The sequence below is a fragment of the Ambystoma mexicanum genome, chromosome 9 (assembly GCF_040938575.1).
Source record: "Ambystoma mexicanum isolate Mex_15411 chromosome 9, UKY_AmexF1_1, whole genome shotgun sequence".
Classification (NCBI taxonomy): domain Eukaryota; kingdom Metazoa; phylum Chordata; class Amphibia; order Caudata; family Ambystomatidae; genus Ambystoma; species Ambystoma mexicanum.
Genome location: NC_090931.1, coordinates 712,814,939 through 712,841,891, shown reverse-complemented (window position 1 = coordinate 712,841,891; position 26,953 = coordinate 712,814,939). Strand labels below are relative to the sequence as shown.

The 26,953-nt window shown below is 46.9% G+C and overlaps 1 protein-coding gene across 6 annotated transcripts in view; it reads right to left on the bottom strand.

Annotated features, from left to right (window-relative positions):
- The window catches only part of PIKFYVE (phosphoinositide kinase, FYVE-type zinc finger containing), a 1,728,392-nt gene that overhangs the window by 457,041 nt on the left and 1,244,398 nt on the right, over positions 1-26,953 (bottom strand). For all 6 annotated transcript variants that reach the window (XM_069615606.1, XM_069615608.1, XM_069615605.1 and 3 more), the window contains one exon: positions 26,309-26,429. In XM_069615606.1, the coding sequence (XP_069471707.1) occupies positions 26,309-26,429 (121 nt within the window). The remainder of the gene's footprint in view (positions 1-26,308; positions 26,430-26,953) is intronic.

Sequence of the window (26,953 nt, the reverse complement as noted above, 5' to 3'; positions counted from 1 at the left end):
CTGCAAGTCCCAGGGAAAACATTTGTATTGGTTCTTGGAGTTTAAAACATGCACAGCGTTTAACGTTTTCCAAAACACTATTAGAAGAAAATATCCCCTCTTGGTTTTGTGTGTATGTTGATTTTATGAAGGTTTTTTTTTTAAATATATTGTTATTTTATTTTTAAGGTCAAACAAACACACTACAACTGTTTCAAAACATAGAGAGCATCATATTCCAACACATTTTCAAACTCCCCAACTCCCCCTCCCCCTTTAAACTAGAGCCGGTTCTCACATATTGTTTGCGGGAACATCATTGGGTGGCACACTACCTAGACAGACATCAATCGGGTCTTCTGTTTCGTTGTCACCCTGGTGAGGGTTTGCTAACGAGGCCACCAATTGCCGCCAGGCCAGCAAGGGCCCTGCTTCTTCTTCGCCCCCCTGGTGACCGCTTCAAACCAGACTACGGATTCAGCTTCCGCCACCTCAAGAGGTCTGTCCTCCATAACTCCACCCTAGGTCTGTGGGCCGCCTTCCAACCCATGGCGATCCTACGTTTGGCCAAGACATAGGCCAGGTCCTTCATCTTGCTTATGTGTTTCAAATGCCGGGGTCTAGGGAATAGTCCAAGCATGCATGACCAGGCCGATTCCACATCCAGCACCACCCCCCGCCAGCCAGTCTCGTCTTGACCTCGTTCCAAAATCTATGCACCTCCGGGCAAGCCCAAAACATGTGTAACAGTCCTCCCACACCTGGGGCATTGCTGCATAGCTGATCCCCCAAACTTTGCTATCTTCCCAGGGGTTAAGTAAGCCCTGTGGGTAACATACAATTGAAGCTGTTGGAATCTCGCGTTACGGGATACCTTTTTATGGTACCTCTGGGCCCGTTCCCACTGCCCATCCGTCATGGGTCCTCCCACCTTCTCCTCCCAATCTTGTCTCAATTGGAGCAACTCCTTCCCCTGCCCTTGCTCGCAGGAGCTCATATATCCTCGATATTTCGTGCCCGCCCTCCGATACATCATACATGGTTTTCAGGGAGGCATCTGGATCCTCCGCGAGCACTGTCTCCGGCCATCTTTCTCTAGTCTTTTTCACCAGCCTAGTGAAGGTTATATATTGGCCACCATGTACTCCCGTCTCTTCCTGCAGCCGCTGAAAGTCCACCGCCTCCCTTTCCTGCCATATGTCCCCGAGGGTAGCTAGGCCTACCTGTTCCCAGTATTTGCGGACCGATTTAAGTAGTTGAGAGTCGCTCCCACACAGAGCCGCCAAAGGGGCCTGCTGGGAGTATGGTTCCGAGTCCCCCCCAATCTTCCATGTCCTGCGCCAGATCTCCCAGCCCAACCTCAGTAGCCGCCCTTTGCCCACCAGTTTATCTCTCCCCAACCACACCACTTCCATCAGAAAGTATGGGGCTGTATCTTCGCGCAGGAGCCTGGCTTCCGCCGAATCTTCAGTCGAGAGCCACCTGGCCACGTACTGCAGCTGCCCCGCCAGGTAATAAAGTTTGAAGTTGGGCAGGCCTATCCCCCCCTGTCACACGGGTTCTGGAGCTTCCACAGAGCCACCCTATTCCTAGAGCTGCCCCACACAAAACCCCTATATACGTTATGAAGTTTCGCAAATAGGCTCCTGGGTATCAGAAACGGGACGTTTATAAAGAAGTGCAAGAGTCTAGGCAGGACCACCATCTTGAGCGAGGCTGCCCTCCCCATCATGGTCAGGGGCAATCTGGACCAGAATACCATACTGTTCTTAATCCCCTCTATCGCTTTTTCCGTGTTGTACTTGTGTTCTGTCTCGATCTTGTGGTAAACGTTTATTCCCAAATACCTAAACATTACGGGCTGCCATGGTATTGGCAAAACAGGCAGCCTATGCACCGGGACATTCCTATATCTACCCAAAGGGAACAGGCTGGACTTTCCAGGGTTCACCGATATACCGGAGAGGATGGTGTACCGTTCTATCACCTCTAGGACGTACTGTAGGTTTTCTTCTGGGTAGCGCAAATAAAGGAGCATATCATCCGCATATAATGATATCAGATGCTCTCCACTGGCCGTGTTTATGCCCACCTCCCCATATTGTTGACGCAGGCATATTGCCAGCGGCTCCAATGCCAGTATATATAGCATAGTTGACCAGGGACATCCCTGTCTGGTCCCCCTGCACAGTTGCCAAAAATCTGAGACCGTGGACCCTGTCTTGACCCTCGCCATCGGGGTGCTGTAAAACAACTGTACCCATCTGAGGTATCCGGGTCCCACTCCGTACCCCTTCAGGACCGCTTTCAGCCAGGGCCATCGTACCGAGTCGAAGGCCTTGACCGCGTCTAGCGACACTATAGCCAGCTCACCCGTGTCCTCCTCAGTTTGGTCTATGACATGGTGTAGCCTCCGGTGGTTATCGGTGATGTTCCTGCCCGGAACATATCCCGTCTGATCTGGGTGTATCAGTTTCTTAATCACCCTCTTCAGTCTATTAGCCAGCACCGCCGTGAGTATTTTGCTGTCCTGGTTGAGCATGGACAACGGTCTGTAGGACCCACGCTCTGCGGCCGGCTTGCCTGGTTTCAGGAGTGGGATGATTACAGCCTCACGGAGGGACAATGGGAGTTCTCCCTTCTCATAGGCCTCGTTGAAAGTGGCAAGCAGTGGCTGGAGCAACTCTTGCTGGTAAGTTTTGTAGAACTCGCTGGGCAGCCCATCCGAACCCGGCGCCTTACAAGTGGGCAAGTTCCGAATCACTACCTCCAGCTCATCCGAGGTGACGGGTGCGTCCAACTCAGCACGTTCTACATCATCTAAGGTGGGCAGCTCAATGTCCCCCAATGTGTCTAGTATGTCTTGGCCCATATCCTCCCCCGTGTCCTCATACAAGTGTCTGTAAAACTTAAGGAATTCCTCATTTACCTCTTTCTGGGTGTTGCATATGCTGCCTCCTTCGCCCTGAATCTCACTAATCACTGAGCGGGGGGGTCTCACTCTTGTACAGCCAAGCCAGCAATCTGCCCGGCTTGTCGCCCCCTGCGTGTATCCCCTCTGTATATTTCCTGTAGCTGAGTCTACACAGTCTATCCCAGAGTGCACTGCAGGACAACTGTAGCTCCTCTACTTTGGTTCTGTTATCATAAGCGGTGCTCACGCAACGCGTGAGCTCCTCTAGCTCCCTTTCCGCCTCCCGGAGCTCCCTTTCGACCCCCCCCCCCGTAGCCCCTTAACTTGGGAGATAGCTACCCCACGCACTACCACCTTAAACGCTTCCCACAATGTGCCCACAGAGCCTACGCTTCCCGTGTTTGTATCAAAATATTCTTCGATGGCGTCCCTCAGGCCCTCCCGAAACCCCTCATCCTGCAGAGCCTCGGTCCTAAGTCTCCATGTAGGGATCTGCGGTCGTGGGGGCTGGTGTCTCCAGTCTACCACCAAGGGAGAGTGGTCCGACAGCACTCGGGCTTTGTATTCTGCTCCTTCTATTTCTCGCACTATCCCAGCTGTTACAAACATGTAGTCTAACCTTGTGTGCAAATCATGTGGCGCTGTGTAGTGTGAGTACTGTCTATCCGTGGGATGCAGCCTTCTCCACGTATCCTCTAGGCCTAGGTCTTTCAGTAGGGTACTCAGTGCTTTAGCCGCTGGTGTCGTTTTTCCTGCCCTGTTCTTGGACCTATCCATACTGGGGTCTACGGTACAGTTAAAGTCCCCCCCCACACTACCGTACCCCCCGCCAGGGTGCCAAGTTTACCGTAGAGGGTCCTAAAGTAGGCTGCTGTATCGTTATTGGGGGCGTACAAATTTATGATGTGTACATCTCTGTTTTCCAAGAGTCCCGTTACCACCACCATTCTACCCTCCGGGTCCACCGTGGAATCAAGCACTCGAAACGGCACGTGGGGCGCCACCCAAGTGACAACCCCTCTGGTATACGCTGAGTACACCGCCCCCACAACGGTGCCCTTCCATTTCCTTTATGAAGGGTTAATGCCATTCGTGCTGTGCAATTTGGGTGGTTATGGAAAGACAATTTAATGAAATGTGCATATTTCACCTTGATATCATTTCTGGAAATGTCGCATCTCATTCGTTTGTTGATGAGTCCCCCCACTTTAATTTTTAGGACTTGACCCCTGGATCTCGGAGACTTAAGTCTTGTGGATGACGCATCAGAGAGAACATGCACAAGTTCACAAACAAGGGCTGCATTGGCCAAGACCAAAGCCAAGCCCAAGGCTAAAGGAGTCTAGAAAGACAAGAGAGGGGAAGACAACAGTCCCCCTCCTAGCTCACCTAGCACTGAGGTGGAGGTAGTTGGCCAAACACCTGAACCTGACGAGGAAGAGGTGTTGCCTGAAATTCTTAATTCACATGACCATCCAGAACTCCAAAGTTCATTGGTTCAAGGTGGTCCTGATAGGGTTCAGTTTAGTAAGGGCCAACATGAGTGCCCATCTTTGAAAGGCCCAAGGAGACAGACCTGCTCCCAGCTTGAGGGTGAACCTCTGGGGAAGCAGAGGATTTATTGGGAAGGTGAGCCCACCGAGTCTACAGAAGAAGACCATAGGTGGTAGGTAGTTCTACTTCATGTAAGACCCTTCCTCTTGCAGCTGGTGCATGAAGTCCCCCTTGCTGGTCACCTTGGCATCAAGAGAACCAAGCAAAAGTTAGCCATGCACTTCTACAGGCCCAAGATGGGGGTGCAAGTAGAAAGAAACTGCAGGAGTTGTGCCACAGGCCAGTTATCTGGGAAAAGTGGCACAACAATCCAAGCTCCTTTGGTACCACTCCCAGTTGTGGGGGTATCATTGGAATGGGTAGGGATTGACATTGTTGGTTCCCTTGACCCACACACATCCTCAGGCAATAGGTTTATCCTGGTGCTAGTCGACCATGCCATCAGGTATCCTGAGGCCATCCCATTGAAGACTAACTGCCAAGTCAGTTGCAAAATCTTTGCTTGCCATATTTATTAGGGTTGGATTCCCTAAAGAAGTTGTGTCTGATAGGGGCAGCAAATGAATGTCCAAGTATATGCAAGCCATGCGAAAGGAGTGTGGGGTTACTTACAAGATTTCCTTTGCATATCACAACCAAACCAATGGCTTGGTTGAGAGCTTCAATAGAACTCTCAGAAGCATGTTTGGGGCTCAGGAACAGCCCCAGAAGAGAAAATGGGATCTCATTTTACCATGCTTGTTTTTGCTTACAGTGAGGTACCTCAAGAGGGGGTTGGCTTCAGCCCCTTCAAGCTTCTTTTTGGTCACCCTGTAAGGGGACCCTTAACTACAGTCAAGGAGGGGTGGGAGATGCCAACTCCCCTTGTCACTACCAATGTAGTAGACAATGTGCTAGGTCTAAGGAAGAGGATGGTCCTCCTGATGGGTCAGGCTAGTGAGAAGTTGAAGGCTGGGCAAGCTCTGGTGAAACATTGGTGTGACCAGAAGGCTTCACTAATCAACTTTACACCAAGCCAAGTCCTGATCATGAACCCCATAAGGCCCCGGGCTTTACAGGATAAGTGGCCAGGCCCTTACACAGTAGTGGAGTCACTGGGTGAGGTTAACTATTTAGTGGACCTTTTAAGGGCTAGACAGGCTCCAAAAGTGATCCATGTAAAATAGGCTGAAGGCTTTCATCCTAATAGTTGAAATAGCTGCACTGTTGGATGGATTCAGATGTAGAGGAGGAAGAGTCAGAAGCACTTTCTGATTTGTTCCAGGGCAGTCCTTCATACAGCTCCATTGCGGGTGTCCGTGTGGCCCCTCACCTGGCCTCTGTTCAACAAGATGAGTTAAGACGTTTGCCGAGGCAATTCTCCCTCTGTTCTCCCTAGCTCCTGGTTTGACACCTTGGTGCAAACATGACACAGGAGATTATGTACCTACCAAAAGTAGGATACTGTCATGCCTGCGCCATGGGCGCATACATTAGCGATCATTATGGACTAATGGTTATTCATTTATCTACAGAAAACTCTTGGATCAACCGCTACTCACTTCTTTTTCCCAACAAACTACACTTGCCACAATGCACTTGGCTATAACTATCTACAATCCCCAGAAGCCCTAGGGATCAGCTCTGCTTCCACCAGCTCAGGAACAGAGAGGGAGGAGGCAGATTGTATGCAGGTGTGCTAATCCAGGTGCAACCAATTAGCCTGACTCTGTGCTGGGCAGGGCGGTATAAAAGCTGCTGCCTGCAGGAGCTCAGTCTCTTACATTAAGAGTCCTTCCAGCACCGTTTTTCTTCGAGCTATGAATTTTTGTATGCTGTTCCTGCTTACTCCTGCTTTTGTTCCAGTGCCCTGCCAGGTTCTCTGCCTTGCAGCCTGCTACACCCTGCTGCCGACAGCCCTAGCCTTTTGGGCTCCCGGCCTCAGCCCAGCTCCTCTGGGCGTCCTGCCTTGCAGCCTGCTACACCCTGCTGCCTACAGCCCTAGCCTTTTGGGCTCCCTGCCTCAGCCCTGCTCCTCTGGGCGTCCTGCCCTGCAACCTGCTACACCCTGCTGCCTACAGCCCTAGCCTTGCTACACCCTACTGCCCACAGCCCTAGCCTTCTGGGCTCCCTGTCTTGATGCCCTACTCCTCTGGGCGTCCTGCCTTGCAGCCTGCTACACTCTGCTGCATACAGCCCTTATCCTCTGGGCTCCCTTCCTTACAGCCCTGCTCCTTTGGGCTTACTCCTTGCTGTCCGGTCCTTCTGGCTCCTTGCCGCACAGCCTGCTTCTCTCTGCTGCCAACAGCCCTTGTCCTCGGGGCTTCCTACCTTGCAGCCGATCACGCTCCGCTGCTTGCTACCTACAGTCTTTGTCTGCTGGGTTCTCAGCCTAGCAGCCCACTACAGTCCTCTGCAGCCTTCTGCAGTCAGCAGCCCTGCTCCTCTGGGCTCTCTCTTTGCTGCCCGGCCCTTCTGGGCTCCTTGCCGTGCAGCCTGCTTCTCTCTGCTGCCCTAAGCCCTTTCCCTCTGGGCTTCCTTCCTTACAGCCCTGCTCCTTTGGGGCTTGCTCATTGCTTTCCTGCTCCTCTGAGCTCTCAACCTTGTACCCTACCGTCCTCCGCTATCCACAACAGGTCACCTACATTATTTACTTTCAGTTATTGCAGTCCCCCTGTTTCCCGACTGCTGCTCCCTTACTTTCTTCCTTGATTTCAACCCTCTGTTCTTTATCCCTCTCCAATCCTGTTATACACCTTTCCCTTAATTACCTTCGGCTAGTTTGTTTATTGACTTCCTTTTTCATGGATTTGTCTGTTAGTGTCTTCTCTTGTACTGTTTGTAGACCCTTTGTACAGAGCTTGTTTGTTGGTTTCCGTCAGGCAACCTCTGCCCCTTCCCTTGTCTCGTTTCTGCGTTACAGACACCCATAGCTGTTGTTCCAAGCCATGAGCAAACAGCGTGGGCCTCTGTCATAGCAAACCGTGCAGAAGGCTACAGTTTTTCCTAAGGTCCGTGGAATACTCTTTTCCTATATCTGCATACGCCCCTAAAGGGAATCCATTCTGTTGTACCTTATTTCCTTGCTACACTTGCCTACTATTCGTTCTCTTTACTTTCAGCTGTGTGTGTACTTATCTGTCCACCTTACTTCGGCACAACCGCCCAAACCCTTCCCGGGTGTCCTGTGCCACTCTTAACCGAGTGCCATCCGTGACAGATACAGTATGACGGATAAGGTGAGATCTTACATCAAGACAGAGGTCAACAAGATGTTAGATATTGGGGTGATTGAACCCTACAGTTGTCCTTCGTCCAGCCCTGTGGTTTTGGTTCCAAAAGCAAGTTACTCTGAGTTGAGGTTCTGTGTGGATTACAGGAATCTGAATGCTGTCACTAAGCAGATGCACACCCCTTACCTCGAACGGATGAGCTGATGGATACTTTGGGTGCCTCCAAGTACCTCACCACATTTCACCTCACTGCAGGGAATTGGCAAATAGCCCTAGCAGAACATGCCAGTAAATCTATGGACTGAGAGAAGTGAAACTCAGAAACCACTTTCGGGAGAAAGCCAGGTCTGACCTGAAGGGAAAAGCTTTCCCGAAAAAAACCCACAAGAATCGGGGCTTGCAGCACAATGCCTGCAACTCACTAACCCTTCTGTTTTCAAGGACAAGAGTCTCAAGGAACAGAAATGCATGGGCTCAAACAGAGCCACGATAAAAAAAATGTCAGAACCAGATTTAGGTCCCGGTCCGGAAAAAAAAGGAGTTGGCAGAAACGTATTCACAAGGCCCTTCAGGAATTGGGACATAACCGTGATCGTAAAGAACGAACCTTGATCCGGGGACATTTTGAACACAGACAAGGCTGCCAAATATCCTTTGACTGTGGGAACCTGAAGGCCTGCTGAGGCTAGGGACAGAAGGAACTCTATCACAGTAGTGGTGGGACAAGAGATGGGATCGATCTCGCGTTCCCTGCACCACGCCTCAAATCTTCTCCTCCTGCACGCTTACAGAGATCTTGTAGACTGTCTGCGTGCAGCCAGCAACACCTCAAGTACCTCCTCTGAGAGGTCCCAGTTATTAAACCTCGTCCTCTCAAGGGCCACGCATGTAGGTTAAGGGACTCTGGGGTCGGGTAGCGTATCCAACCCTCTGACTGGGTCAGGGGATATGGGAGCCGAGGCAACTGGTGAGGCGGACAGATGCAAGAGATCGAAGTACAACATTCTCCTGCCCAGTCTGGGGCGATCAAGATCTTGGTCACTCGAAACCTCTTCAACCTCCTGAGAACCCATGGAATGACAGGAATCGGGGGGAAGGCATAGTGGAGAGGGGAGATCCAATCTACCGTTCGCTGGGAATTCCCTCTAGCAAAACTGTCTGCACTTTCTGTTTGACTCTGTGGCAAACAGATCCACTGCTGGGATACCCCAGAGAGAGAGAATAACCCTTCCAGAACCTCCTGGCACATGTCTCACTCGGGTGAGACAGATTTGCCTGCTCAGAGCATCCACCAAACTGTTCTCTGACCCCGCCAGATGAACTGCTGCGACCGAGATCCGGTTCTCCAGCAACTAGAACCACAGCTGTATTGCCTCTGTTTAGAGGGGTAGGGAGTGCATGCCACACTGCTTGTTAGGGTAGTACATTGCCACTGTGTTGTCCGTCAGAATCCGGATATGTTTCCTCTTGAGAGACGTGGCGAAAGCCCTCACGGCTAGCCTGATGGCTCGCAATTCTAGCCTATTGATGTGCCACCTGGCTTCTGTTGCTGACGGAAGGCCACTCACCTGCAAATCTTCGCAATGAGAGCCCCAATCCTGAGGCCAGGGAAAGCGTAAGGCTTTCCCCGCCAAAAGATTGCCACGCTTGGTCCACCAGTTGAGGTAGTGAACCACTTGGCTGGACACCTTGAGAGGATCTGTGAGTGCTCCGAAGTACTGTGACCACTGACCTCTTAGGAGCCATTGAAGGGATCTCATGCTCAGCCTGGCCTCTGGCAACAGAAAAAACAGGAGGCCATGAGACCTAAGAGGTGGAGGAAGGAAGCCGCTGGTAAGGTGGCGTGATTCTGGAACAAGTGTACTATCTGTGCTATGTTGCCGACTCTCAGGAAGGAAGGCCTTCCCCACCCGGGTGTCTAGGACGGCTCAAGTGAACTGGACCCTTTGGAGTGGTGTCACATGGGATTTCTTCAAGTTCAGGGAGAAGCCCAGCCTGTGCAGTGGAAAACAAGTGTCCTCCAGATGAGATATGACCTGCCCCGCGACTTGCCTCGGATCAGCCAGCCATGGGAATACATGGAGGACCCCAGATCTCCTGAGGTGAGCCGTGACTACCGCCATGAGCTTCTTGAACACCCTTGGAGCGGAGGCCAACCCAAAGTGAAGCACTTTGAACTGATAGTGCTTGTCCCCTATAAGGAAACTTAGGAATGTCCTGTGCTTTCGATGTATCGTAACAAGGAAAAAAGCATCCTGCAGATCTATTGACACCAGCCAGTCCTGAAATTCGAGAGCGTGGAGAATTTCTCTCAACGTCACCATCCTGAATTTGTCTTTACTCAGAAACTTGTTCAATCCTCGAGGTCCAGAATGGGACGGAGATATCCTCCTTTCTTGAGCACCAGGAAATACCAGGAATACCAACCCGACCCTCTCTGATTGGGAGGTACCTCTTCCATGGCACCCTTCGACAACAGTGCTTGCAGGTCTTGCTGGATCTCCTATCCCGGTTGGATTGGAGGCCGTGGGGGTCTGTCCGGTCTTTTCCTTAAGAAGGGCAGACAATAACCCCACCGAACGAGCTGCAGGGCCCAGGTGTCAGTAGTAATCTCCTGCCACTGGGGCCAATGTTCTGCCAACCATTCACCAACTGGCAAGTCATGGGAGGGGAAATCAAAGCGGCTTAAAGAGAGGGTGCTACCCCTGCCGCTCCTGCTGTTTGCTGGCCTCTACAAGCCCTTCTGCCCCTTGCAGGACGAAAGAAACACCTCTGCCCCTGCCTGGCTTGTGGGAGCTGAGCTTTTCTGCCATAAGGCACTTAGCGGCTGTAGCCTCTGCCCCTAGAGGCGAAGCTGAAGGCAGGTGTGGGCCGCTGCACAGCTACTCCCAGCAATTTTGCAGCTATTTTAGACTCTTTGAATGTTGCCAGAGAGTCCTCAGCCTTCTGCCCAAAAAGAAACTCTCCCTCGAAAGGCATGTCCAGTAGAATTGACACTACCTGGTCTTTGGCGTAATGAGCAAACTAAAGTTAAGTCACCAGATATATTAACACTTACTGGTATGATACAGATTTTAAATTCCGCAGTTGAAAGTGGAGCTCTTTCATCAAATGTACTAGCAAGAGAATTTAATTTATCAGAAATGAAAAATCAGTGCCAAGCTCAATGAATGAAGACCGGTTAGGGTCATGTGCAGGTGATCAGATCTTTACTCAGACTATTGTACATAAAAATCAGAACTGTGATCCAGCAGCTGTAGTCTCACCTAAAGCTGTAATTCCCAATTCAGGTTTGGCAGTTGGAAATCAGCCCTCTGGTGAACAAAGGCTTAATCAGGATACCTCATTTAAGGAAGTGCTTAATTTTATAGGACTGGAGGGGGAGCCTGAAATCTTAATGGGTAAACGGATAAATAGAACTTACCTTTTAGAGATATTAGCAAAGATTCCACCATTGCGTATGCTAACTACTATTGATTTCGAACAAATTGCTTTGCCATTAGACAATAATTATAGAATGTTGGGATATGTAGGTAACTCTATGGTGTTGAAATTGATTTCGAGTTATAGAACCAAATTGAAGAACTTGGGGTATAGCTTGCATACTTTCAATTGTGAATCCGATGCACAAGAGTTCCTCCATAAACCCATTCCTATATCAATGGGGACCTCCTCTGAAGCATCTGTAATGGATACGGAAAAAACTTGTATTTCTCAGATTATTGCCATGGCTGCTGGTAATCAAAATTTAGCATGGATTGAACCATTAATGCGTTCCATTTCCTCTTTTTTTTTTTTTAAACTTTATTTAACAATTGTGGTGGTACACTTTACTTCACAGCATGACATTCCATAACTTTACACATTACACTTATCCAATTTCGGGACTCGATTCCAGTTTAAGGCTTCTGCACTCTCGGCACATTAACAGTAGCCCCCGGGCTGCTTCCAACCGACCCCGATTCACACAGGTATACCCTAAATAGAGCCCATATGTCCTTGGGTTTGCATGGGCTTGGCAAGGACATTACGTATTGTTCCTCACACTCATTTACATAGGTCAATTCTTTAAGAAAGTGGTTTGCGCTCGGGGCGTTTGTACTTTTCCAGTGCTGTAGTATACATTTTTTCGCCACTGCGCATGTTACATTGAATAATCGCCTAACCACTTCCGAGGTCTTGCCAATGTCACCAAACAAATATTTCTGAGGTGCTAGGTCCGCCGGGATCTGTGTGATATCTTCTAGGGTGGAGGCCACTTCGCCCCAGAACTTGTGTATGAGGGGGCAACTCCAATACATGTGGAATGAGTCGGCCTGCTCGCCCCCACATTTCAGGCACCTGTTTGAGCCATCTCGTGTAAATCTTGCTACTTTCTGAGGGGTGTAATGTAGCTTGTTTAACACCTTAAATTGGATCTGGCGGAGGCCTGCGTTGATGGAGACTTTTTTGGTTAAAGCACAGTACTTCCCCCATTTTTCGTCTGGGATCGTGAACCCCAGGTCGGTCTCCCATGTCGATCTGATCTTATTTGTTGTGGGTGTATGTACCTGCATTACTGCATATAGCCCCGAGACACTAACCCCTCCTCGGGTGGGCAGCCCAGCAAGGCATGGGTGGGTGAGTGGTTCCTCCGGAACAGAGGCCATCTAGCTTTAAAAGACATTCGCATGCGATAGTATTGTAATATTTTCAGTGGATCCCTCCCCATCCCTACTTTAAATTCCTCCAAAGTTATAAACTTGCCATTAGGGTATATGTCCCGGAGTTTAAATTCCCCCTCTGGATCCCAGTTTGTGCGGATACCCGGGTCATAGGACGGTGTTATACCGGGGAAGTTCCAGAAGGGTGCTTCTGAGCAATAAGGAGCTGCAATCCCGAGCCTGCGGAAGAGTCTAGACCATGCGTGTACTGTGATACTAACCGGGTGGAATGGGCAGTCATCCTTATACTTCTTATTGAAGATTATGGACCGTATATCGGTGGGGAGAGCAGCGTGCTTTTCGATAACAACGATTGGGGATGTATCTAGCTCATCATACCAGTATTTGATAAATTGGGCCTGCGCCACTAGATAGTATAACTCAAAATCTGGTGCAGCTATTCCTCCTTTGTCATATGGCTCTACCATCTTTTCCCACTTCATTCTGGCTGTGCTCCCCCCCCAGACAAATTCCACCGCCAAGGATCGAAGGGTTGCAAAGAACCGTGCCCCCGGCCACAACGGAATATTAGTAAATACATATAGCAATTTCGGTAGTATTACCATTTTTAGTATGGCCACTCGACCAATGAGTGAGATGGGGAGTCGTGTCCATAACTTGAGTTTGATAGATATGCTATTCAATAGCTGGTCGTGATTGTCAGCATAGAGAGAGGTCGCTCCCCCCGACACAACTATTCCTAGATATCTGATCCTGGTGGGAGACCATTGCAGACCATATGTGTCGATCGGACATCTCGTGGCGGGGGTTAAGGGGAATATCTCGGATTTAGACCTGTTGGTTCTATAGCCCGAGTATTCAGCAAACTCATGTATCGTTTCGATCGCAGGGCCTAAATGTACATCTGGTTCTCGGATATATAACAATGTATCATCTGCATATAGGGAAATTGAGTGGGTCAAGCCAGCCATTGTTATGCCCCTTTGTCCCTGGTGCTCCCTAATTGCTGCCGCGGCTGGTTCAATCGTGAGGGCGAACAATATAGGGGAAAAAGGACATCCCTGCCGCGTACCTCTACCCAGCCTAAACCAGTCAGACAGCACGTGGTTGGTCAGTACTCTGGCTCCTGGGTCCGAGTACAACAGACCGACACATCTCAGAAAGTATGGACCTATACCGAATTTCCTTAGTACTTTGAACAGGTAGAGCCATGATACCGAATCAAACGCCTTTTCAGCGTCAAGTGAAACAGCTACTGCCTGGGCTTCCGGTTTTATCTGGGCCATTATACCGAACAGCCTCCTAAGGTTAAGGGCCGTCGATCTAGTAGGGATAAAGCCGCATTGGTCGGGATGTATCAATGTGGGCATGTGGGGAAGAAGTCTAGTGGCCAGGATTTTAGCAAATATTTTAGCATCACAGTTAAGCAGGGATAGGGGTCGATAAGAAGACATCTCATTGGATGGTCGCCTGGGCTTCAACAATACTGTGATTATGGCTTCTCTCATTGATGGTGGAAGGGTGCCCACCTCCACAGCCTCCTCCCATACCGACAGTAACACCGGGGTTAGTTCCTCGCTAAGCTCCTTATATAATTCTGCAACTAGCCCGTCCGAGCCCGGTGCCTTACTGTTGGCCAATGATTTGATCGCATCGGCGATTTCCTCAGTGGTCAAGGGTTGGTCCAATGCCAGCCTGTATTCCATGGGCAGCGTTGGGAGGGTGATGCCGTGGAGGTACGCCTCCACCTCTTCGGGTGATTTCGAGTTGTGATTGGAATAAAGATTTGAGTAGTACCGAGTAAATGCTCTATTAATCCCTTCTTCGCTAGTGACCACTGAACCATCCTCTATCAATATGCTGGAAATCGGTGTGTGTTGCCTCTCGGCTTTCAGTAAATTGGCCAGGGTGCGCCCTGCTCTGTTGCCCTCACCGTATCTGCGTGCCCTATGAGGGGTTGACATATACAGTAGTTCTCTGGTAGCTAGTTTGTTGAATTCTAACAAGTTACGATTGATATCTGAGAGGGTCTCATTATCATGTTTGTCAGTGTATCTAGCCTCCAGGTTCCCCAGGCATTTCTCCACCTCCTCCAGCTCTATCCGAACTGCCCTTAGCATCCCTGTGGACTTAGAAAGCAGTATACCCCTCACCCAAACCTTAAAGGCCTCCCAAAGGGTATGATAGCTATTCACTGAACCCCTGTTGATGTCGAGGAAATGTCCTACCTCTATATGTAATGACTCCGCTACCTCTGGGTCGGTAAGGATATCTGGTGGCATCCTCCATCTTCTGGCTGGGGGTTTTACGCTTCCTAGTATGATCGTCATCATCACAGGGGAGTGGTCCGAAAATGTGCGGGGAAGTATTTCACAGTTGTCTATCTGGTGTGAGAGGTCCGAAGAAATCAACCAATAGTCTATTCTGGACTCGGTGTCATGCACTGATGAATAAAATGTGTATTGTCTCCTATGTGGATGTATTATTCTCCAAGAGTCGACCAGTGCCATTTGTGACAAAATTTGTGACAACATCTCTGCCGCCCTAGAGGGTGTTCGATGCTTTGTACTGGAACGATCTAACGTAACATCAAGGATAGTGTTAAAATCCCCCCCCCCCCCACAAAATTTGTTCAAGTCCCGTGTATCCTATCTCATGTACCACATTCACATAGAAATCGGGATCGTCCAAGTTTGGCCTATATGTGTTTACCAGCACCACCTCCCTTCCCGCTATGCTCCCCCATACTATGACGAATCGTCCCTGGATATCCACTTTGCTTTTTCCGTATCGAAAGCCAACAGAGGGGTGTATAAGGGTCAGCACCCCCCTCGCCTGTGTAGAGTATTCTGTATAGTATTGATTGTGCCCCCAGTTCTTCAAAAAGGCTGTGTTTACTTTGCGGAGTGCATCAGTCTCTTGCAGCATGACCACCTGTGGGCAATGCCTAGTAATGTAGGCCCCCAGATTTCTCGACTTAGCTTGATAGTTCAGCCCCCTAACGTTCCATGTGAGGAGTTTCAACTGCAGTCCCTTATCTTTTACTCCGGCACGTGCCATAGCTTTGTGTTAATCTTATCATTCTTGTTCCGGTTTTTCCCGGGCGATTGTCATGTGCAGCGTTGTGACCACCACTTTTAACTCGTAACACCCTTCCAACTGGGCTCCCCAGATCCCACCCCCCTACATGCTTCCCATAGACCCCAACAGAACAAATTTTATCACAACTTCTTGAATCCCTCCCCACATCATCTACCCCAACCTGACAATGTTGCCCAATAACACTCGGGATTTCCCCGATGGGCATACCCCTGAAATAAACTTGGAACTTTCCTGAGGGTAGCTGCTGTCGCCATCCGGCCACCTTGTCGGGGGCTCACGGCTCGGACCTACATTAAGTTTGTGTCCAGGCCGTTCTCTGTATTGATTCACGTTTCCCCGTGGCATGATTTAGGCAGTACAAGTCCTTCAGTCTGCCGCATCCAGCCCCTCCACTCCCGGCTGGTTCCCTGCGTTTCTATCGTGTGTCCTGTCCCTGGGAGGTAGAGGGATGGAGGCCTCCACGTATGCCATGGCCTCATTGGGGCTTTCAAAGAAATGGGCCCTGCCACCATGTTGGATTCTGATCTTCGCGGGAAAGATCAGGGCATAAGGCACCCTCCGCATCCGAAGTTGTCTTTTCACCGGCTCATAGGATCTGCGTTGTGCCTGTACCCCAGCAGAAAAGTCGGGGTAAATGTGGATTCTATTGTGTTCGAAGTGCAACGTGCCTTTCTCCCTGGAGAGCGGGAGGATTGCATCTATGTCTCGATAATTAAGGATGCGTGCTATGATGGTACGAGGCGGTGCCCCGGGCTTCGGTGGTGGTGCCAGGATGCGGTGGGCCCTCTCAACCAGGAAATGTTCCGAGAGAGATTCAGAACCAAGGACGTCTTTCAAAAGGTGTTCCACCTGCCGCTCCATGTCTCCCCTGCCGAAGGTCTCCGCGACCCCAACAATCCGTATGTTGTTTCTGCGGGATCTGGATTCCAAATCCTCGCATTTGCTCTGGGTTTTCCGCAGTTCAATCTGCAGCTGCGCTATATCTCGGCCGTGCTGGGATATTGTATCTTCACTAGCACTGATCCTATTCTCCGTGTCCGTTATTCGTGAGCTCTCCTTCTCCACTCTGGCCTTCAAGGAGCCGATCGTTGCCACTATATCGTCCAGCTTGACGTTTACAGCCATGAACCCGTTCTGTACCAGCGTCGCCAAGCGTTCCAGGGGGTCGTCTTCCTGCCTGTCCGGGGGCTGATGAGACCCACCAGGCACACCACATGATTGAGAGTTAGCGAAGGAATCCATAGGGCCAACCTTTTTGCCTCCTGCACCCTTTTTTTCAGTGCGGCCCATATAGGATGATGAAGTGGGTCGAATCCTCCCACGTAATGTGTCGTTGACTCGGACCCAGACAGTATGGGGGTTCTATGTCTCGTGTATCCGCCCTTGGTCCGGGTATCTATCCCCCTTCGCTTGTTCTTCCCATCACAGCCACTCAGGGAATCCAATACACGTGGGTACTCAGCCGGCTGTCTCACCGACGCACCCGGGCTTACGTTGTGCACCCCACGGGGAGTTATTGGAACCCAGAATAGTCCCCTTGGGCCTCCACGTTGTGCCTACGCAGCGTGGGTCCTGTCGTATTTGTTGAGCCGCTTGTTATGCTTGTAAGGAATGGGGGGGAGGGTCAGGGAGTCCCACTAACTTGTGCTGCCGACCGGCGGTGATTTCTACCGCGCCTTACCAAGGCGCCCTGCTCGGGTCAGGTCCGGTTCCACAGGAGGGCGGCCGGGTCCAGGGCCACGTACAGCAGCGGGGCTCCCCCTGAGCGCCGGCTCAGCAAGACCGGGTCGTCGCCGGCTTCCGGGAGGCTCCGTGAGTCTCAGCTCGTCATCGCGCCCCTCCCCCACTGCGGCCCGCTCCTCCTGCGGCCTCTAGTGAGTCTGCCACGGAGCCGTCGTGCGGCGTCGCTGTCTCTCCCCTTTCAGTGTTTCTTCCGACCAGGATTTCTCGGCAGCGCAACTGCGGTTTTGTCCAATTTTTGGAGGGTGTGTGTAGGAGACCCCCCGCCACAGGATTCTACTCCTCCAAAGTATGTAGAACGGTTCAGGAAGGATATTTAGCCATAGGATTTTCTGGCCAAGCCGGAGCTCTCCCTTCAGGCGGCCATTTGCTGTGCGCGCAAGCCATGCCCCCCCGTTCCATTTCCTCTTTTAAAAATCCTTTCTTTTCAGCTTAGCAAAAAAAGAAATCAAGTTCAATATTAACATCATGGAACTCATGTGGCTATCATGTTCTTCAAAGTTGGCTGTCTTCCTTTACTAATGATGATAAACCAGATATTATATTCTTACAGGAAACGAGGTGTACCTTTGATTTGATTCTGGATGATTACTGTATAATTTGCAGTTATGCGACCAGGGTTACTCTGGGTCGCCCAATGGGTGGAATAGCAATCGCAATTAGCAATAGGTTTAAATGCAAATTATCTAAGATTAATTTTTCTTCTCAACTGGTGGCAATAGAAATAGATCTGGGTAACGATGCACAGGATTGCTAGTATTTGTTATCCCTTTATTGGAATCCACTGAAAGTATCCCTTGACGATATGTTTGATGACTTAGATATATGTTTGGAACACATTCATGAAATGGCAGCAGTACCTAAGATTATTGTAGCAGGCGACTAATTCTTTATGCTGTTTGAACAAGACTATGATGAATTGTAATACTAATTCGGGGAAGCTAGAAGCTAGGAACAGGGGTACGAAATGGATCGCCTACTTGGATACTTGGGAGATATCGTTTGTGAATAGTCAGGTAGATGGTCCTAGTCACACATGGAAACGTGGTATTCATACTTCAAAGATAGACTATTTTGCAATATCGAATGAGCTGTTACATCTAGTTTCACCGGTGCTGATACATCCAATTAAATTGAGTGATCAAGCTCCCATCCAATTAAATCTAATGTCCACTCATGTTTGCCATAGAACTAATCAGTTGTTGCCAGTATACGAGATGAATCGTCCTAAACACTCTGAGATGGAACTTGGCGTTATGTAAATGAATAGCAGAGAAAATCAGCACAGAGTTTATCAGAATATCATTATGTTGGGGTTCAGATGTTTCAGTGTTTGATAAAGAAGAAGAAACAGTTGGAATAATCAGTAATATTATAAAAACAGTCGAAGGTAAATCAACTGCGATGAGCTCACATCATATAAATAAGTTTGATCATGCTATACAGATCGTGAAACGGAAAAAGAAATAAAGACATGCATACTGTTAAGAAACTGGTAAACAGCTTTGACCAGATCAAATATGTAAAAAATCGCATACTATTGAAGTATAAAAATGAAATAAGAAGCTTGAAAAAAACTCAAATGAATAATCTTAATTGTGAAATCGTACGCAGATTAGGTAGACATGATTCCAGGTATATTTGGACGACTATGTGCTTACGTCCCAAGGATGTGATCAATATGAATATAATTCCAGCTAATACATGGGTTGCATACATAACAGAGAAATTCGCTATGCCATCGTGATTTATTTCAAATACACCTGTATTAAACTCCCCTATGAATAGGGATACTTTGAAATGGTCAGAAAAAGACATCGTATGGGCAATTAATAAATTATCTCAATCGAATGCTCCTGGCCCCGATGGGATACCTTCGTGCATGTATAAAGTCGATCCAACTGTATGGGCAGCAATATTGAAAATTAAATTTGATAGGATATTCAAAACTGGTAATATACCGGAACAATGGGGTACGTCAATTATTGTACCAATATATAAGAAAGGTATCGCTCTTGAACCACAAAACTATAGACCTATATCGCTTATTAATACATGTGCAAAGATCTTTGCAAGCCTCCTTTTACATGATTTGGAGAAGTATATTGCTACTAACTTTTGCCCTATGTCTCGCCTTCCGCACTACTCTAAAGAGTTTGAAAGGCTCGTGTTTAACCATCCTATACATTATGATATTTTATCAAAATCACAGATAGGCTTTAGAAAGTCAATGGGCACTATGCTGAATGCGACAATGATGTCCCATATCATTAATAGTACAAAAAAGAAAGGAGCACACTCTATCTACATAGCAAGCATTGATCTATCTTGTGCCTTTGACTGTGTTATAAGGAATATATTATGGTCTAAATTAATACATCTAGGTTTTCCATCTGAATTAATATACTGGTTAACAATGTTGCATACTAACACTGCATATAAAGTAAAACTCTCTAGCGACGGTGCTACCACGGAGGCCATTAGAACTCAGATCGGTCTAAATCAAGGATGTAATTTGGCAGCAATGCTTTTTAACCTTTACATCTGCGATTTAGATCAGATTTGGAAGGAGCTGGGGATGTATCCTGTTAGGTTAGGAGCAATAAGATTACATTGGTTGGCATTTGCCGATCTGCTTATAATGGATACTACAACATCTGGCTTGCAAGCGAAATTGCTTGCTTTTGACAGATACGCTCTGGACTTAAATCTTGTTCCAAATGTTAGTAAAACTAATATCTTGATACTACACGCAGGTAGGAAATTAAAAGCATTTAGGTGGCATATGGGCAATCTTGAAATACAAATTCAATCTGAAATCTGCTATCTTGGTTATCAATTAAGCAGTTATTCCTCAATTAACATCTGGAAAGAAAGATTGAATAACAAAGTACGCCCACTAAAAAGCCAAATGAAGATCATTTATACAAGATACTGTCAATTTTCCTTAAATCCTATGCGTGACTTTTTAACCATGAAGGTACAAGCCGTTTTGATTTCCATCCTTGATGTGTGTCCAATTGATCTATTGGAGTACTTAGATATTATCCAGGGATGACTACTTAAAGATGTATTAGGCATTGCAAGATCTATCCGAAATTGCATGATTAGACATGCATTAAGTTTGATTTCTTTATCATGTAGAGTGATATGGCGCTTATTAACGAACTATGCGAAAATATTAAACCCACCAAGAAATAGTCTATATCAAGACCTGCAACAAGCAATGGAAACCAATTCAGTAGAAATGATCAAGAGCTTTCAAACAAGAATGAATGGGATATTAGATAGATTTAAGGTCATCTCTGACGATTTGTGCTTCCGTCCTGCCTTCGTTAAGAAAAAATTATTCGAGGAGGTTTGGATTCGAACAATCGAGCAAATAAAGTGTTATTCTACATATTCCGAATACGCTAAATTTCCGCTGAAAAGAATCCCAATTTTTTATGTTAATCAATTACCTTGTCCGATTATTAGGAGACTGTATATACGTTTTAAATTAAATCAATTTCATACTAAAGAACGTTGTAAGTATTGGGCAAGCAAAGCACCATACATGCAAACAATGCAATGTAGATTCCCCGCATGTAAAGAACCCTATGAAACTTTAAAACATTTAGTATTGGAGTGTGGTTATTTTAAAGGTCCACGCACGTTTTATATGGTTACATTTGCTAATATTGAGTTTTCAGATTGTACTATATCTTTATGGGAAAGATTTATTAATGGTGTACATTATCCATTAATTTTAGCATTGGGTAATTTTCAAAAAATTATAGAAAAGGAACTTAAGGGATACGAAACCAAAGAAAAAGTAAATTAACAAATTTATATGACCTTTTAATTCTTGTTGCAATACTTATTAAATAGAATGTATCTTAATCCATTGTATAAATACATGTTTTGTTAATCTGATAATGGAATGAATTGACAAAAATTGTAAAATTTATATTATCTATCTTAATGTGATTTCATGATTTGTTTATGCAATATGTATTTTACATGTGAGAAGCTCAATCTAAAAATTTGTAAAGGTTTTTTTCTAACCAAAAAAAAAATTTAAAAAGAATAGCCTATTCTGGATGTTCGGGGAGAAGCCAGAGGTTTTTAGATATGCTTGCCTTCTCAGTACTACCGCCGACCCAATTGAACGGCCAATGCAGTCGGCCATATCCAGGCCTGTTTGCAACAGCTGCTTGGCTACCTCCTTCTCATCTTCCACCAGCCGTGTAAACCCATCCTGCATTTCACCCTCAGGGAAGTACTGTGTTGCTTGCTCCATTGCTTTGCATAACCCAAAGGAGTACTTTGCAAATCCACAGGACACATTGGTGGCTATTAACGCCATGCTGCCGGAAATAAAGACCTTCGTGGCCACTACGTCCAATATTTTAACCTCCCTGTCCGGAGGCAAATTAGAAGTGGATGCCGCAGGTCTGGTGGGGATTGTGGCTGCTTGCATAACAAGCCCTTCTGGAGAAGGGTGAGAAGCCAGGAAAGATGGATCTCCTCTTGCCAGCCTATACTTCCCTATAAAGTTTTATTTTACTGGGGAATGGAGCAAGGATGTTGCCATGAGAAGATTAGGGGGGGGATGTCCGTCAATTTGTAGCCCTAAGCAGGGGCTGAAGAGGACTTCAAACCTACGGTGTCCACTGCTCTTTCCACCAAGGTCCTAAATTTAGCATGGGTGTGCGTGTAAGGCTAACCATGCTGAAATTCAACCTCTGGAAACGTGTCCAGACCGCTGGTGTTGTGTAACCCTTGGGCTACACCCAAGAGGTCAGCTTCAACGTCGAGGAAAATCGACACCTCCCGACCCTGTATAAATAGTATCAGTGTCCCTCTGATCTTCGTCCTGGTTGATGCCGAAAACTGATGTCATGGATTCGAAGAACCCTGATCTGGAGAGCAGAACGAAAGATCTGTCGCCGATCGCCAGAGCCAAGGGTTTTTCTTTCAGCGCCGATGAAACGGCTTTCGGCGCCAATCCGGGCTGGAGTAATGGCGTGACATTGAGGATGTCAGCCTGTTGACGCACAAGAGTTGGACCAGCCGTCAATGGTTTATGAGCCTTTTTCGGCGTCGAATCCGAAAGTCTCTCCGACTTCGATAGATTGGCATGTGCGGGGTTCGGGTGACCAAGCGCTGCTATTCGCTGCCACGGCTTCCTGTTTGGGTTAGGGGGTTGCGAGGGCGGCACCCGCACCTGCAACAGCCCCATTTTTTAACTTCTTGAGCATTTCTTTTTAAAAACTGTCACACTTAAACTTAACTTTTTCTGACGACAAGCTGGACTTGTGTCGATGACGTCTCTTTTTAGGCAATGAGAAGAGGGAAGAGCAACTCCTCGAGTGCGTCCGCTTTTTGGTTTTTTCCCCCCATGTGTTGCCCTCTCTCTCTCGGGGGGTGGGCCCTTCCGTCCCAGCCTCGGAAGACCGGATGAGCAACGGTGCCAGAGGTTTCGGGGCCGGTCGGCCCAAAGCAGGTTTGGCGGCCCACTCACAGATAGTTTTCGGCTGCATTTTGGAGCACAACGCACACCCCTCCGTGTCGTGATTTGCACCCAGACCCCACAGACAAATGTTGTGCGGGTCGGTCACCGCCATTTTGGAATGGCAGTCGGTGCACCTCTTGTAGCCTGAAACCTGGTGAGAAGACATCGCAGTCGAGGACTTATGAGAGAAATTTGATGATTTTAGTCAAAAACGCAGAGTCAAAGACTCAATGTCATGCTTCAGAAGCAGCATGCAAGCGCGCAGAAAACAGGAACTGAGGTAAGGGGCGTAGTGACGTGGTACATATACGACGCCTGACATCACGTCCGGAGCCGATGATGAGAACCAAGCAAGACAGATCGGCGGCCCCTGTCGAAAAAGTTTCCGAGCAGCAGAGCTGGTTTAGTATATCCATCAGATGATGAACCTCTAGGAGAAAAGCAATCAATTGAAGAATAGATACAGATATTCTAAAATGCGTTTTTAATTTACAAAGTGTTTTTCTTGTCTACATAACTTTTTATTTATTAAAAAGGCAACTATTCGGCTCTGTATCTGGCCACAGCCGAATACTTGTCCACCTATTCGGTATTTGGCAGAATACTTATTCAGTATACCCATACCCAGGACAGACACCTGAGAGAGTGAAAACATGAGAGGAGTAATTAGGGAGGTGGGGCTTTTAGCATCAAATAGAGCATAAGGCAAAGTTCTTATAATTATTTAGGGACACTCCAGGACTGGACTGCCTAAAAGGCAGAATATCCTCAAAGAGCTAGGTCTGTGACAGGCAATATGAGGAAGTGACCCAAGGGAAAAGCACGTCACTTTTCCTTGCCGAGTTAAAAAGTCAAATATCTTATACCGTGGGATAATTAACAATTCTACAGAAGGGAGGGTGCATCCAAAGTCACAGAAATTAGAATAATGAATTAAAATATACATTTTTATATGCAATAAATTGAGAATTTTATGTATGGAAATTAAAGAATAGGCAAATGAATTAGAGGGGCATTATGTGACTCAGCCAGGAGGCAAAAAGACTTGGAAGATGGTGTGGTAGTAGGAGGTTTATAGCAAATGGCGCTATTCAACAAAGATTACAGCCGGGCATTCGTTAATGGAAATTTACCACCTCCACTGGTTACACCACTCCATTAAATCAACTATCAAATCTCTCTCCTGATGCCATCAATCAATCAAACCACAGCAGCATGAAAAGCACAGGGACTACTGCATGAAGATGGTGATAATTCAGTTGCTTCTACTTGCTAACGATCTAAACAAGTGTGCTGGATACTGTACTGGAAATTAAAAATGGCATTCATTGCTCCAATTTAGCTTCATTTATTTCAGAATCCAGCATTTTAGTGAACTGATTAATCAATACAGAATTTTAAGATGTATTTTAGCTTATGGCACAGAGTTACCATAGTCTTTTCCACATATACGGATATAATTGTAAGGCGACACAAAGAATCCTAAAAGTGACACAAAACATACATATACAATCAATGAGGGTTTTATTTTGGCAGTAAATTTGGATCGGCACAATTTGGTTTGCATTTCTTGTTTTCACTCAAATTAGGAGGCACCAAACACAAGAGGAGTAATATGGGAGTTGGTGCTTTATGCTTCAGGGGGGTGGATAGGGAAACATGATTATTTCTAGTTAGGGCAACCCCAGTATTGACTGTACAGAAGGAAGGAAGGAAAGCTTCAAAGAGTAAGGGCTGTGATACCCCAGGAACTCTAAGGCACATGCATTCCCTCTATTTTCAAAATGGCCAGTCATTCTTCTCCTAAAAAAGCAAGGAGCTGACCCAAATATACCGGCTAACTTTTGCCCTATGTCTCGCCTTCCGCACTACTCTAAAGAGTTTGAAAGGCTCGTGTTTAACCATCCTATACATTTCTTAGATATTCACAACCTTCAAGACACCCTACAAGCAGGTTTCCGCTCCTGTCACTCCACAGAAACTGCACTCATGAATGTCTCCAACTTCATCTCCTCTGCTAAGCACCCCAACCTATCCTCTACCCTAATTCACATTGGCCTGTTCGCTACCTTTGACACTGAGGATCACTCTGATGTTCGTAATATCCTCGCTCTTCTTGGAATTCACAATCAAGCCCTTGCCTGGATTGAATTCCACCTGGCACCTCACCAATTCTCTGTCTCCTGGATCAAAGCCACATCTGAACTCACTCCTCTAATTGTTGATGTTCCACAAGCCTCTATCTTGGGTCCCTAATCTCCTCATTTGGATTCCCATACAAACTCTTCACAGACGACACCCAAATCATCTTCACTTTTCCTGAACTCTCCTCTGATCTCTCTAACAAAATGTCCAACTGTCTCTCTGTCATTCAATACTGGATGACTTTGCACTTTGATGTCAAACTCAACCAAAACAGAAGTGCTCTTCTTTCCTACCAAATACTCTCTCTCATCTCTTTCCCTCCCTATTGTTCCCACCTGACACTCTCCCCTACTCTTCTCCAGCTAGAAACCTCTGCGTCATCTATGACCCTTCTCAAACATTCTCTATTTTTATCCCCAAAACTGCACCAACGGATTGCTTCAACCTCCTAAATAGTAAGAAAATCAGACGACATCTTCCTTTCAGAACCACAAGCATCTCTTAACCACGCTTGTATTCTCTAAACTGGACTACTGTGGCAGCATTCCTGATACCATCACCAGGATGGATGGCTGAAGATGCAAAACCGCACCAGATTTAAATTTATGCTCCTGGTTCACACATCTATCTATGGAAAGGCACCACCATATCTATCCTCATCTATCCAACTCTACAATACTTCACATAATCTCCACTTTGCCTCCTAGACTACCCCTTGAGGCACCTTGCCCTCCCTGTGCTTCCTCTCATTTGCTCCCTTTCACCCTTTTTGCTTCAATTTCATGGAATTCTCTTCCCCTCGACATCTGAGGAACGGTCCAAGCCTACCTCCGAGTTACCCTGCACCTGCATCTGCATCTGTCCATCACTTTGACTGCCTCCACTCTAGCACTTCATCATAGTCACATCCCTAACAGAGCAGGCCGTACTGCTTACCAGCACTTAAACATCCCTAATGTTGGTTGTCCTTAATCTGTGTGTGTCCACCCATGTATTGTCCCGGTGACTGTTCCATTTACTCCCACCCAAAACCTGGTCAGAATGTCACTCGAACTCACCCCATTGTAAAAAGCTCACTGTTTCCTGTCAAATTTAATTTCTTATCTATTGTACGTTCTTTTGTGATCAAAAGAGCATTGTTCCTCCACCCATGAATACATACATGCACAATCAACATAAATACATGCACAATCAACAAGGGTTTTGTTTTGGCACAAACTACAGATCCACACCATTCGGTGTTCATTTCATGTTTTCCGGTTAAAGTATCATTTAAATTAAATTAATCTAGGGAGGCAAGTAAGGGAATAGTATATTTTCTGTCTGATGAAATTAATGCAACATTTGCAATAAACCCAATATTTTCTTTTTTGATAAATTCAACAGGGTTTATAAAGTTCATGCTTCTGCAAGGAAGAGTAGACCTTGGAGTTCTTCGAGCTAATGAAGACACACATTATAATCAAACACAAAAGGAACCAAATAAATAAAGAGTACTTACAAAGGAAAGGGGATAGGGTTATAGTTGTTACCAGGGAGAAGATTAGCAAAGATGGCCTTCATGGTGGATTTCTCCTTTACCTGGCTGTCTGTGGACCCCAGCAGATGTCCATCAAACACATCTGAGAGGAGAACACAAACATAATAATTATCCAGACTTGCATGCAGGGCTACCAACTTCATGGTCATTCAATAAAGGCATTATAACAAAAATATGAAATAGATACTGTGCTTGTTCATCTGTACAAGTTCATAACGTATGAGAGGCAAAGAGAGCAGGTATCAGTGTGTGCCCCTAGGATTGCATGAATAGTTAGTCCCACCAGTGGGTGAGCAGAGGTATGTTGTAGCCAATTCCTTACATGCGGGATTGACTTCATCAACTTATTGGGGAGAAAGACATTGTAATGACTTTACCTTGGAGGGCTGGGGGGGAGTTGCCAAAGATGTACATCTTTCTTTTTTTTTTATTGTATTTGGTTTTTACAAACCTTTACAAATGTTCACATCAACAACAAAGTAGTAAAAGAATAATTCATATAAATTCAGATAAAAAAGAAAGAAAATATTCACTATATATAGACAGAACACAGGAATACTGACACATAATAAAAGTAAAAAAAGTAAATATAAAAGTGAAAAGATG